The sequence below is a fragment of the Chionomys nivalis genome, chromosome 25 (genome assembly GCF_950005125.1).
Source record: "Chionomys nivalis chromosome 25, mChiNiv1.1, whole genome shotgun sequence".
NCBI classification, from domain to species: domain Eukaryota; kingdom Metazoa; phylum Chordata; class Mammalia; order Rodentia; family Cricetidae; genus Chionomys; species Chionomys nivalis.
Window position 1 is genome coordinate 26,944,988 of NC_080110.1, and position 15,015 is coordinate 26,960,002.

General features: G+C 44.7%; 1 protein-coding gene across 4 annotated transcripts in view; it reads left to right on the top strand.

Annotated features, from left to right (window-relative positions):
• Best3 (bestrophin 3) overlaps positions 1–15,015 on the top strand; it is a 38,060-nt gene that overhangs the window by 13,572 nt on the left and 9,473 nt on the right. For all 4 annotated transcript variants that reach the window (XM_057758262.1, XM_057758261.1, XM_057758264.1 and 1 more), the window contains 5 exons: positions 5,021–5,175; positions 6,836–6,913; positions 7,358–7,510; positions 10,986–11,066; positions 12,524–12,675. In XM_057758262.1, coding sequence (XP_057614245.1) covers positions 5,021–5,175; positions 6,836–6,913; positions 7,358–7,510; positions 10,986–11,066; positions 12,524–12,675 — 619 coding nt within the window. The remainder of the gene's footprint in view (positions 1–5,020; positions 5,176–6,835; positions 6,914–7,357; positions 7,511–10,985; positions 11,067–12,523; positions 12,676–15,015) is intronic.

The following is a 15,015-nucleotide window of genomic DNA, read 5'->3' on the forward strand; positions in this document are numbered from 1 at the left end:
ACATTCCTGTATTGTCATCTGATGAGCCCGAGCAGACAGAATGTCATCCTGTGGGGGAAACCTGGCTCACCAGGTGCACTTCTTGCTCCACTCAGGAGGCAAAGTGCAAGGCGGAACTGGCCCTCCTTGACCTGGCTGCCACCAGTCGACAGCCTCCCAGGTCCGTGACCGAGGACAATCTATCTGCCCAGTATTTCTGAAAGTGGGATCCCTGTCATTGAATTGTCAAGAGATTTTTGTTGTTGTTGTTGTTGTTGTTGTTGTAAGCCAGGATTTTACCATGGGTCCCAGGTGTGTGCCACCATGCGGAGCCAGGCTCTTTTTGTACTTGTTGTCTATCTGTTTGCTTGCTTGTTTGTTTTGAAACAGAACCCTGCAGTGTAGTCTGGGTTAGCCTGGAACTCATTAGGTAACCCAGGCTGACCTGAAACTCAGGGCAATTGCAGATGGCCTCAGATCTGTTACGTCAATGAAACTCAAGGGCACCCACTTAGGCAAGGAGTTAAAAACGCTAATTGTGTGTATGTTATTTCGTGTGTGTGTGTGTGTGCACGTGTGTCATTGTATTTTATACAGTGACCTGCCAAATGGAATATCCACTTCCAGATGGAGAGATGGGTGACCTACAGATATTTTGGTCATTTCGGGGAAATAACAGAATAGTTCTTCAGTCAGTATTGCCACCCCAAAAGCTGATTTTACTTGGTTGTATCCTATTCCAGGTTTTTGATCAATGGGCTGTAACTCATTGTTGGGTTAATGTTCTTAAATCATTTTTAAAAAACTTCTGAGAATTATGTTGAGTGGGATTAAATGGGGAGGACTCAGGATAGAGTGGAGACAATACTATCTTGCATAGTACCCAGTAAACATAATGTAGAAGAAATGACAATTATTTTTGAACCACACATGTCTCATGGTCTGATGCGTTGCCCTGCACAACAATACCGTGACTTGATTCTAGCTCTGTCTCCATCTCACTTTGCACCTCCTCAATTTCAGGGATCCCTAAGCCTCTCCCATTGTATTTAAAGGGCATCTCTAGTTGAAGCGCTGTCTCTGCTGTATGCATTTGGAAATGAGTCAGAGACGTTGAACTCTGCTTGAAAAAGTTGTCCCAAGATGCTGAAAACACAGCTTTCTCTTAGAGGAAGAACTGGCATCACACCCACCCTTGTCTTTGAGCTTGGAGCTGTGGTTCCTCTGCTAACGGAGCCTCTCTGGAAGGCCAAAGGCACCTGCCTCTGCTTCAACCAGAGGACAAACAGGCCAACTCTGCAGCCGGCAGATCTGTGATGGCAGGGATCTTGCCTGCTAATGGATTTGATTAGTCTTTTGGCTTAGGGGCATGACAAATTTGCCTTCCTCTAGCAAATCCTGCTCCATCAAACTACAGCTCAAGTGAAGTCAGTACAAGCATCCCGCTCAAAGGATGGGTATATGGGTATCTTGCCCTGATTAGATATATTAAAGAACATTATGATTTAATAAGTCTAATATAATTAGACATATTCAAGTTGTTTTGCACACAAATGATGTGAAAATCACTGGGCAGAGCTAAACCAGTCAGAAAGAAAAGAGATTGTGAGAGACGTTCTAGGTAGATGCAGTAGCTTTGCCAAACCAGACGCAGGGCCTGAAGGAGAGAGACGTATGGCCACAGGATGGTGGTAGAGCAGCCGAATTGCAATTAATTTGTAATGCCATTAAACTATAGTACAGCACAGCAATAACTGTAATTAATTTGCCTTAGATGTGAGGAGAATAAAATTTTTATAAATTTTAAGGCATCAGTGCCTACCACAATGCCCCGAAAGGCTGATGAAGATAACATTCCACTTCATAACTAGCACCCCTTAAATGGATTTGAACCACCACCCAGTCTAGACCTTTTCTCTCAATTGACCATCAATTTGATTTCCGAAATCGGGTGACTTCCGATGCCTGGAATCATCCTGTCTGTGTACTCGGGGACGATGCTCTAAGCTCTGCTGCTTCGTTCATCTCCCCTAGAACCTGTTAAATTATCAATACCTTTGGGCTGAGGTAAAACTTGAAAATTGCCAGCTTTCTTTCCTTTACATGAGCCTTCCCATCCATAAATGTCCTTCCCGGAGTGCAGGGCCCGGCTCTGGCTTTAGCACTGGCGCTAACCAAGGCCTCGTCCTGCATATTTACTTTCTGCTTAGATGCCAAGAAAGGACTTGCTAGCACAACGTGATCCTGAATAAAAAATAGCCAGACACAAAGTTGTTCCCTGGCCAAATTACAGAAACTGCAGCCAGTCTGTAAGTGTGGTCATCTTTCTTTCTTTTTTTTTTTTCTTTTTTGATTCTAGAATTGCACTCTAAATCCCAAGAATCTAAGTGTCAGACAATTGATATGGAGTAGCTAAGACAGGCTTCCAGTTAAAGGAGGGACAGCTGTGGCAAGCCTTTATGCCCGAAGTGAAGAAAAGCCAAGTTCATCTGTTAACTGTTTGATAAAACACAAGAGACAGTTTCTTGAGCCGAATAGGAGTGGTGAGGGCCTTGGAACGCCGATCCAGGTTGCCCCAAGACACATGTTCCACAAAGAAGGGAAAATTTCACTGGTTACAGAACAAAGATATTCATAACCCGAGGCTAACTTCCTATAATAGCATTTAGTCATGCTCTGTAAGCCCGTTTTTAAAAGAAAAAGCAGATTATCTCCATCATACAATAAATTAGTTAGGGTCACAGACTAATTTATGGAATGAATATATATATATATATATATATATATATATATACATGCACACATAGATACATACACACATACATATATATGTATATACACTCACACATATATAGGGAATTTATTGTAATAACTTATCGTCTATATTCCAACTAATCCAACAATGGCTAGCCATGAATGTAAAATCCAAGAATCTATTAGGTGCTCGATTCCACGAGGCTGGGTGTCTGACGCCTCTGGCTTTGGAGAGCACCTGCACACACACGCAAGGACACACATAATTAAAAACAGTAAGAATAAAACCTCCTTCAATGTTCTTTTATTAAATAAACCTGCCACCTTGTTCCTCTCCTTTCCTTGTGCGGGGAGAGGGGGAGTGAAGGAGGGACCCAGATACAGCATCAAAGATACACTATTCCCCAGCACTAAGTGTGCTAAACTCTTCATGTATGTTTAGCATCTCAGGTAACACCCCCCCCCACCTCGTGTGCCTTTCTGACGTGCGATGCTGGCTTCCAACATGATAGGCAAGCGCTCTACCGCTGAGTCTAGCCCCAGTATCATCGTCGTAAAGCAGGTATTATTACAGAGGAAAACGCTGAGGGTCAGGGAGGTCTCTGGAAACCCGAGCTCATCGCACACGTTTCAAAAATTTGTGCAAAGTAGCGTGGGGACTAAAAAGACAAATGTGGTCCTTGCCTTTCCTTTATGTACAATGTCACTGTACTCCACGTCAAGACAGAGGGCCCCATGGAAGCTTTAGATTAGAGAAATCCGTGGGAGGGAGAAGGAGGAATGAGAGATGGCTTCGCAGAAGGGCATGCGATGGAGCAGGATGCTGACAGAGAAGGCAAGAGGCACAGCCGTGGGAATCACGCAGAAGGGCATGCAATGGAGAAGGATGCTGATGGAGAAGGTGGGAGGCACAGCCGTGGGAATCACGCACAACTCTTGCTACGAGCTCACAAGCACTTGTAACTACAGTTCCATGGGATCTGGACACTATGCAAACTCGCATCTATACATATGTATACCCACAGATAACATCCATATAAATAAAGTAAAATTGTTTTCTTTCAAAGAAAAGCAAACTTGCATATAAATGAGACGATGTGCTTATTTATTTTTATATGCATAATTAATTATTGGTCAAATATTTGGTAGTGCATGACATCTTTGGCTTTTTTCAGAGTTATTGATATTCTGATTTTGTAATCATCAAATTTATTAGAATGCCACTTCTAATAAATATATAGCATAAAACAGCAGAAGCATGTCTAGGGCCATCTCAAATACTGATGGAGAAGGCGGGAGGCACAGCCGTGGGAACCATGCAGGAGGAAATGCATGATTGGAAATTCTGTACTAATCCAGAGACAAATTTATTTAACATTTAAAAAAATGAAACAAATCAACGATTCAAATGGCAATTTTAAAATCAAACACTCTAATGTAATACAGTTCATTCAAATAGGAAAATATTGTTTTTGCTTTCTGTAATTAAACCATTATGTTTCCATAAGAGCAGAATGCTCTATGTGGCTCGTGAAGGCATTGCCACTTCTAGCACAAAATAGTCTCAACTCTGAGCCGAGATGCTCGAGGCCGTGTCTGTCGGTGTTGTGTGGCAGCAAGTTACGCTCAGTGCAAAGTGCACATGTTGTGTGTTCAGAACCAAGGCACAGTGAGTCACTTGATATGGCACGGGTGTATGTGGCTAGCAACACCTCGGATTCATTATACGTTTGATCTTGAATTAACTTGTGGTTATTGTATGTTCAAAAATCTGTTACCAATAGTTCACAACCCACATTCAGCTATGTGACCCCAAAGGGGGCTGTGCCTCGCATTTTAAGAATCTGTGTCCCAGACTCATGTGTCCCCTTTCTTACCTTTATCATCAGATTGCCAAGATGATGCATTGCTTCAAATATCAAGATACAATGTGTATGCATTTTGTGTATGTCCATGCACACAACTCGAGCAAAACTCTTCATCTCTAGCACAAATATAAACCATTGGAGACAAGAATATTTTTTTTTTTTTTGGTTTTTCGAGACAGGGTTTCTCTGTGGTTTTGGAGCCGGTCCTGGAGCTAGCTCTTGTAGACCAGGCTGGTCTCGAACTCACAGAGATCCACCTGCCTCTGCCTCCCAAGTGCTGGGATTAAAGGCGTGCGCCACCACCGCCCGGCCAAGAATATTTCTTTAGCACCCTCCGCTACCCCAGAATACTAAAATTATGATAATGCATTAGGCTTAACTAAGCGTGTATAACATCCCTTTTGTTATTTTGTGTAAAGGTTTTATGACAGCAGACGAAAGGAAATTATTCGACCACCTCAAATCACCACATCTGAAATACTGGGTCCCCTTCATTTGGTTTGGAAATCTTGCCACCAAAGCCCGGAATGAAGGCAGAATCAGGGACAGCGTCGACCTTCAATCATTGATGACCGTAAGTATTTAGTAAGCCACGAGAAAATGCTAATTAGAACTCCAGGACCCTGGATGTAAGAGGTCAGACCAGAGGTCTGCCCTCATCACTCCAGATTCTGCGGAGCTAGGAAGACAGTGGGAAACCCACAGTGTGTTGAACAGAGAGTGAGCAAGGTGAGCTCAGGCTCCTTGGAAGCGTCTACTGTCGGCACTGCATATTCTGTGAGAGGCTTGTAGGGAAATGGTAAAGCCAGGATTGCCAAAGACTCTGAAGAGGCACATTGCCCACAGGCCTTTGCGACTGCTTGCGTAAGGATTCTGTATTAAAATTCTTAGTTTTCTTTCTTGGTGATGGGATGAACCCCCAGCACCCAGACTAAAATCCTAAGGAAGAATAAACTTTAACCTTTCCACCCAGATTTGAATACTCTAACCTTAAATCAGCCTTTTTGTTGCTCCAGGGAACAAAACAATGTCTTGCTGAATAAAAGACAAGATTGCCTGAGTAAATTGGGAGCATCGGGGTCACGGGAGAGGGTAGAAGGGGAGAAGAAGGAAGGAGAGCGGGGAAATGTATAGCTCAATAAAAACAATTAAAGAAAAAGGTCTCGGGATTCATCAGAGAAATGTATACGCGGAAAATCTGCTGTGACAGCCCTGATGGTCTCTGGCTTGGATGAGGCTAAAATGAGTAAATGGCTTCCAAATTGAGGTAATATTAGATTCAGTCTCATATGGATAAGGCAAGAGATCGATGACTCTCCATCCTCCCTGTTACAGATAGATTTTTCTGTCGATCGGAGCATTTTAAAGTCCCAGTTTGCTAGGCAGAAGGCTTAGCATGTATTCATATGTCTTTTCTAATATCTGTCATAAGAATGTTTTTAAGGAGATAAAAAAATGCTTGCCAAATTTATACCAAAATAACCAGTAATTACTTATTTTAAATATTAACCTTCTTAGCTCCTTTTGAACATTTGGGGGCAGTCTATACGTTGAAGAGTGTGGATTAGAAAAACAAGTTTATCTTTATAACATTCTACCTTTTCTTAAGAAGATAAGAAGATTTGTAAAAATATTTATGAAAATATTTGCTTTTTTTTTTTTTTGGATTTTCGAGACAGGGTTTCTCCGTAGCTTTTTGGTTCCTGTCCTGGAACTAGCTCTTGTAGACCAGGCTGGCCTCGAACTCACAGAGATCCACCTGCCTCTGCCTCCCGAGTGCTGGGATTAAAGGCGTGCGCCACCACCGCCTGGCAAATATTTGTATTTTTATATTTATAAAATTATGCCCAAATGTCCTCATCATTTTTCTTTCCTTTTTACAAACCGCTCTATGGTATCATTTTCTTTTACTCTTTTTTTTTTTCCTGTTGTTGTTTTTTGATACAGGGTTTCTCTGTAGCTTTGGAGCCTATCTTGGAACTCACTCTGTAGAGCAGGCTGGCCTCGAACTCACAGAGCTCCGCCTGCCTCCCCAGTGCTGGGATTAAAATGCCTGGCTTCCTTTTTCATTCTCAGGACTTTCCTTTCAGAGGAGCCTTGGGGACAACTTACAAAGTTGGCCTTAGCATTTACTGCCATGTTCATCAATAGCGTGCCCGGGTTCTGAATCCCAGCTCATGTTTATAACTGTGGTCATCGTTTGAGTAAAGTGTGTTTTCATGTTTTGGGCTTAGGAGATGAATCGGTACCGCTCCTGGTGCAGCCTCTTATTTGGCTATGACTGGGTTGGCATTCCGCTGGTTTACACACAGGTACCAAATACTGTGCATGTGATTGTGGTGGTGGCGGGGACCAGAGGGTGGGAATCTGAGGTCGATCTTGGGTGTCACTCCTCTGAAGCCATTCACTTTATTGATTTATTTACTTAGAGATAAGATTGCTAACTGAGACCTATTACGTGCCATCTTTCATTTAAACTTGCCGGCCAGTGAGGCCCCAGGATCTACTTATCTTCACCCCTTCCCCAGAATTGGGGTTACAGGAACAAGCCACCACTCCTGTCGTTTTATACGGGTGCTTCTAATAGGACTCGGGTGCCCCATGCGTGTGCTACCAGTACGTTATTGACCGAGTTATCGCCCCACATCCCATGCATGTGGCTTTCACACCCTCCCCCCCCCCCGCCGCCCACTTCGCAGCATAGTTTCTGTGGGCAGCTAGCACTGACCCCTCCCTCGGGTCTCCCTCTGTCCCAGGTTGTCACCCTTGCTGTCTACACGTTCTTCTTCGCGTGCCTCATTGGACGGCAGTTCCTGGATCCCACCAAAGGCTACACGGGCCATGACTTAGATCTGTACATTCCGATATTCACCCTCCTCCAGTTCTTCTTCTACGCGGGATGGCTCAAGGTAGTCCACCGTCTTGGTGCTCAAGGCATGCTGGAACCCCCCTTTGTTCCAAACTCTCTTCTGTTGAGTCTTTGGCAAATCATTCATGCATAACTCAAAGGTAGACATGATGGTGTAATAGCTCAGAGATGTGGTTGCTTCTCCATCAAGATTAAAGTTCTGGGTAGAGAGGCTTGGGTGCAGCAGTTCATCACGCGAAGAGAAGAGAAGGGCATTTCTCTCACAGATATTGATTTTTCTTCAAGTCTCTGTGTGCACCCATTAGGCTGAAGTAATGTAATTAAAGTAACAGCTGCACCCGTGCTGGTTTTTAGGCACAGCTGGGCAGAGGAAACGACGGGGGAAACATCAGTCTTTGGGAGCAGACCTGAGCTTTAATACCGTAATAGAAGCCCGGTTCTGCTCCACTCCGTGAATCATAAGCAATCCCCTGAGTTCCACTAGCTGTCCCACGCGTTAACTACATTCCATGTTCAGAAACGAAGCTCATCGGGATTAAAAGCAGAAACATCAGGATTAGCAGTGACATGCAGTTTACCAGGAATCTAAAAGCATGCCAAAGCCGTGAGGACAGCTCATCCAGTCACGTGTATGGAACCGTGTTTGTTCCCCCGACCGCCACCAATCCCAAGCCTCTGAGATGTCAGTGTGTATATATCAGAAGCTTGACTCTCCACCCCTTGAAGTATGTGACAGGAAAAAAAAAAAAAGGTCAAAAGCAACAGTTTCCTCAAGTAAAGTGAAACCCAGCAATACTTTCAAGGAGTCTAACAAAACAGAATTTCCAACCACTTGGCCTTCCAAAGCAGCAACCTATGGTCAGGCCCTAGGGTTGGGACACATTCCCCTGCAAATACTGGTTCTCTTGTTGGTTTGACGCTTCATAAGTATGTTGGCACTTTAAATTATACTCCAATGTCGAGCAGCATGTCCTTTAAATGGCAAAAATATTTTTAAGCAGATGACAGTGATTCGTATTTTTTACCCGCTTTCTCGGAGTGAGAAAGAGCAAGAGAGATGGCTGACTCTCTCAGAGGGAAAAATGGGCTTTACTTTATCAACATACAGTCGCCACAGTTGATCCAAATGCTCGACTCTCCTGTCATGCTGTTCCTTTCTGGCTTGTTTTGTCTCTTCCCTCTTCATCCTGCAGAACTCAGTAACTGTCTGACTGCTTTGTTTGCATATAAAATGCTTGGCTGAGCCATAAAGAGGTTCATGGCTCCTTTTTTGGTGAAGTGTCTAAATTCCTTTCCTCTATAAACTGCTTTCTTTTTTTTTTTCCCCTTTGAGACACAGTTTCCCTGTAGCTTAGGAGCCTGTCCTGGAACTAGCTCTTGTAGGCCAGGCTGATCTCAAACTCACAGAGATCCACCTGCCTCTGCCTCCCGAGTGCTGGGATTAAAGGCATGCGCCACCACTGCCCGGCTGTAAACTGTTTTTCAAAGGCCAAACATGAAAAGACACAAGTGTGGCCTGTTCAAGATAAGCCAGCGTAATAAAAGTGCCGTTCCCACGCAAGTGGACTGTGTCTCCATTTGCAAAGAACAAGTCTATCCAAAGTGTAGAAAAGACACCTTGACTTTTCTTACTGCAAATGGTGCTCCAGTAAAGTCATCTTCATGACATATTCAATACACAGATGTGTCATTATGACTACTAAATACAGGCTGCAATAATATATACAAGACCGATGCAATAAATGTGAAAAGTATGAACATAACAAAAATATTTTCAGGACTGAAACAATGGCCTATTCCATTTAAGCAAAACCCCAGGCAATGCCGGGCAGTGGTGGCACACGCCTTTAATCCCAGCACTTGGGAGGCAGAGGCAGGCGGATCTCTGTGAGTTCGAGACCAGCCTGGTTCCAGGACAGGCTCCAAAACCACAGAGAAACCCTGTCTTGAAAAAGCAAAAAAAAAAAAAGATAGCCTGTCACCACACAATGAAGGACTTTCATAGCTACTGCCAGGAGGCTCACTAATGCAGGACTCCTGTATCCAAGCTAGCTCCTCTGCAGTTCTCTGGTTCTCCACCCTGGCCATGCACTAAGTTCTCCTACTGCCGCCTGAACTCAGCCTCGCTCTGAGTGTGAGTGTCTGGGGAGGGACCCAGGTATCTGTTTTACTGGAGGTGAAGTTTGCTTTCTTTTGTTTTGCTTGCTTATTTCTGTCCTGTTGAATCTCTGGAGTGAGTCTCATACACGCCGGAGGTTGGAAATAGCAGCTTAGTGGTTTAACTTAAATCCTGAAAGCCAAGAGGGTAAAGTGCCTTTGGTCTTTATTTTTAATTTCATGTGACTCTGTGTGTGTGTGATACACATGTGAGTTTGCAGGGTATATACCCTTCTGAATGTATGTACAGGCCAAAGCACAAAGTTGAGAGTTTCTCTTCTTCCTTCTCCTCCTTCTCTCTTCTTCTTCTTCTTCCTCCCTCCCTCCCTCCCTCCCTCCCTCCCTCCCTCCCTCCCTCCCTCCCATATTGCCTTGAGACAGGGTTTTTCCTCGATAGGAAGCTTCTCGTTTCACTAGGCTACCTGGACCAGGAATTCTCAGAGTCTACCTGTATCCATCCCTATACCCACGCCTGGCTTTTCACTTGGGTGTTGGGGGTTTGAACTCAGGCCCCTGTGTTTGCTGCTTAAGCATCCTTACCCACTGAGACATCTCCCCAACCCCAAATGGGTAAAGTTTTCACCAAATGATCTCAGGATCTAGAAACTAATCAAACGATACCTTTATTTTGTTCACTTAAAAATTTTCTTCCCATCTGGAACCAATACTCCCTCCACCACACACATACACACACATTCACAAGTTAAAAAAAAAAAGAAAAGAAAAAAGAAAACTGTTCAAAGAGGTTATATTTGACATCTAAGCCTCTCATTTAAAAGGCTATTCCATCCAAAAACATGGTATGAATATTTAGTATAGACCAAAAGTTAGATGTCATGGTCAGAAAGTGGCTAAATGGTTCAAAGGAGAACAGAACTATTAGGTAAGGGTGAATCTTTAATGTAAAACTAAACTAGCCTCCAGTTCCAGCTCTCAGGTGCAGTCATTTAGCAGTTATGTCTCGTAGCTGGCTATTGGGCATAATTGTTCATGTCTCATCGTTTTGTCCTTCATTGCCATTTAGCCTCATGTTATCAACTGGGCCTTTACAGGCTTCTCAAAAGCTCAGATGATATAATATATGCCTTGCGTGTAGTTAATGGTCTTCAGTACTCAGTTTCCTTTGGCTCCGCGAAGCTCCTGGCTTCCCTGGGGTGAGGCAGCGTTGTCTAGATGAGCAGACGGGTCCATCTGGAGAGCATGCCCATGAAGGGGCTTTCTGGATGATCAATATCTGGAGAGCGGCCCGCTGCCCTGGAGGATGTGTATTACAAAAGTGACATGGAAGGGATAGCTGAAGCAGGGGTCAACCTCAGATTCCTTCTCTGTCTTCACACGCACTGTGTTCTCGACTGCAGGTTGCCGAGCAACTGATCAACCCTTTTGGTGAAGACGATGATGATTTTGAAACAAACTGGTGCATTGACAGAAACCTGCAGGTGAGGAACGTTTCTGTCCTCTGTGATCAATAACGATAAATCACATGTAATAGATTCTGGGTACAGGCTCCTGGGCGTGAGGGTTTTTTGTTTTGGTTTGTTTTGATTTTGGATTTTCGAGACAGGGTTTCTCTGTGTAGCCTGTCCTGGAACTAGCTCTTGTAGACCAGGCTGGCCTCGAACTCACAGAGATCCGCCTGCCTCTGCCTCCCGAGTGCTGGGATTAAAGGCGTGCGCCACCACCGCCCAACTCCGGACCTGAGAACTTTAGCCAATCATGGAAGAAGCTGATCACGCACTGCATTGTTTCTTTCGGGAACCTAAAATGTCCTGGGTCTCATTTCCAGCGCCATTAAGTCAAGATGATTTTCTCTGTGAATTTTTGTTGGCACCGTCTGTCCTCTTCCGTTTAGTACAGAGCGATATTATAATTCATTTTCTTACCTACTTTGATTTGTCATTGGGAGAGATTAACAGTGACATAAAATGATATCCAGACATAATCCACTGTGAATTCCTAAACATAACCCACCAGACCCCAGTAATCAGTTGTGTGAGGTAGGAGCTGAGGCTGCATTGGTTTCTTCCTCACATCTGCAGCCATGAATGGAGCCCCTTACCCCGAAGCAGTGCTGTTAATAAAGGCTCATAAAGGCATGAGGGAATTCTCTTTCTAGGGAGGGCTGCCTTCAGAACCTCTGTCTGAGGGCTTTACCCCATCCATCTGTTTGAAGCCCTGCCAGTCTGTCGGGGAAGAAGCATAATGTTTCCCTCTCTCTGTCAAAACTGGATTCCCAGAGGCTTAATGGTTTATTTGTCACTCTACCTAAGCCAAGACAGAGAGGTTGTCACCGTGATACAGGTCTGTTGATACACTACTTTAGCCAGGCCTGGTGGCGTAGTCTGTAATTTCAGCACTTGGGAGCCTGGGAAAGAAGAATTACAAGTTCTAGGGTGGCCTGAGATACGTGCTGAGAGCCTGTTTCAAAGAAGGAAGGAAGGAGAGAGAGAAGAGGAAGATAGGGCATACAAGAAGTAGTGGGAGACAGAGGTGTGTTTGTCGGTTATAGTCGGGAGAACTGAGAGCGTCCACCTCTCTGTGCTCTATGGTGTTGAATGGCGGCTATCCGGGAGCCACCAAGGCAATACTGTAACTGAGAAACCAAGAGAGAGGAACCTTGCAGATGATGACATGAAGCTCCAGGCCAGGGCATGTAAACAAAGGGTGACCAGGAGGTGCACGAAGACTGGACAGCTCCACACTCCACTTACACCATTGCCCAGAGGTTTTGAGCAGAGAAGAACACATACATGTTCCTGCGGCGGCCTCACCGTAGCACGTCTGTCTTTGGGCCTTTGTATACTCGCTCAGTGACCCGTAGTTCTCAAGCTCGCTTCCGCCTGCCGCAAACCCCCCACCCATCTATGCTGCTCTAACACTACGACAACGGTTTTAGGTCTCCCTCTTAGCTGTCGATGAGATGCACATGAGCCTGCCCAAGATGAAGAAGGATATTTATTGGGATGATTCTGCCGCTCGGCCCCCCTACACACTGGCAGCGGCTGATTATTGCATACCCTCATTTCTGGGCTCAACAATCCAAATGGGGTAAGCATGGTTTTTTTTTTTTAAACTTTGATATTTAGGAGAACGTTTAAAAATGTATGATGTGTATTATGTATGCCTATGTATATGATAGAGGAGACATGAGCCGTGCTGTGCACCCGGAGGTCAGAGGGTAACTTGGTACAGTCAGTTCTCTCAATCTGCCTCTGTGTGGGTTTCCAAGGTCACTTAGGTCATCTGGCTTATGCCGCAGGTACCTTTACCCACAGTTATACACATTTCTGGGGCAGCTGTGAATGACCTTGGAGGCCATCTCTAAGCTGAGTTCCACACATATGTTCAATGAAATATGATCATATCCACCTTCCATTTTCCTCTCCAACTTCCCCCAATGTCGCCCCAAAAATGTATCTCCCAGCCTCATTATTATTTCTTTTTCTTTCCCTCTCCTCCTTCTGCTTTCCCCACCCCCTTCCCTTCAACATCTAATTAATGCTGCCAATATACGCAGTAGAACATGGGAAACCTGTCAGTGGCCACAGCCTCAAAAAAAAAAAAAAAAGTCTCTCTCTCTCCTAGCTCAACAGTAGGGGAAGGGCCTTAAAAGCACACCTCCCCTTCATTTGTGCTAGAATTCAGGCTGGCTTTATCCTGTACAGGTCTTGTGGGCTGGCTTTTACCTTGTACAGGTCTGTGGTTGTGTAGCAAGTGCATGCCCCATTGTTGCCCGAGTGCCCTCTCTGCTCCAGCACTGCGCAGGCTCCTGACTCCCCACGTCAGATATCTAACCTCTATCCTGTAAAGCTATGCTCTCGGTCAGACAACTCCAAATCCTCTTAAGTAATGAATCGTGGCACTCCCCTTCAGAAGGGGCGTCTGAAGCTCAAAGCCCTTCAAAAGTCAAAGCAAGGAATGCCTGAAAGTGGGTTGTCAGGAGTTGTGGTAAGCGATGACAGAGAGTCGGGCACCTGGAGACTTGTGTAGGTGGCCACCAGCCTAGAGAAGGATGCCCACAGTAAAACAGGCTTGCTTCCGAGGCTGGACCCGCCCATCCTTCCAGGCCATTAAGGTCCTCCTTACCCCAGCCTATTGCTCAGCCTTGATGAAGGGCAGTTGCCTGCTGCTTGCCCCTGTCGGCCTTCCCAGTTCCTTCTCAGTCACAGTTCATGGTCACCTAGCGAGCTTCTCAGTCACAGAGTTCATGGTCACCTAGCGAGCTTCTCAGCTTGGAAAATCAAGTAACGCGTCTTTCTGTGAGTTCACTTTTAGATGATTAAATAGAGAGGAAAATAGCTCAGTGTGCTGCTAAGAATTCCTTCTAGTTAGGAATGGAAGAATTTAAGATGTATTGGGTACTGGGAAACTAAACCACTGTGTTGAAAATGATGACTCTTGCTTACCTGTCTGTATGATAAAACTTCTAAGCATGTTTGCCATACTATAATCCCCACTGTATAACTATACACGCATGCACTGAATATATAGAAAGTATTCAAGATGGTGCAATAGATTATACTAGTTCAAATACATGAAAACGCATATCGCAGCAAACAAAGATCTTACTAAAGGTAAGATCTTTTATTTCCAGACTGGTATTTCAGTAATCTTGTCTTACTTAGTCCACTATGCTCAAATAGTTTATTTTAGCCTTATAAGAAAATACATAGTCTGGTATACACGATTGCATGCTCGTGTTATGAACCACTTAAAAATAGCCCAACTTCTAAGTCACTAACTTCTACAAAATGTACTCTTGGCACATTGATTTTCTTCCCCTTAATTGTACCAGGAAGGCAGGAGAGGCAGGTCTCCCAAGGAGATGGATGTACACTAAGTTCATCATTTTAGAGCTTGGGATTCTCTGTCTGCCAGCGTGGGGTCACCTTGCTGCTCAGTCCTTACCTTTAAATGGTATCAGAGGTGTACATGGCACAGATCTCTTTTCCAAGAGAACATCTACAGAATACAGTGTGCTCAGAGAGAGGGCTTGGCTGTAGTCTAAGTGGTAGCGTGAAATTAGATATGCCTCGGGAAGGTGTGGTACACCAAATTTGTCATAAATCCTGCTCTGAACTCTCAAATAGGCCACAAAGGGTGATGGGAAGGTCAAGGCTCTAGTGCAGTTGCCAGTCTAAATGCCTCCCAAGATCCTCTGCTCCTAGGAACTGTCCGCCAGAATGGAGCAGAGGGAAGTCTGGGTGGTCATAACATTCCGGTCATTGAAATGTCTGCATAGCCGGGCGGTGGTGGCGCACGCCTTTAATCCCAGCACTCGGGAGGCAGAGGCAGGTGGATCTCTGTGAGTTCGAGACCAGCCTGGTCTACAAGAGCTAGTTCCAGGACAGGCTCCAAAACCACAGAGAAACCCTGTCTCGAAAAAAA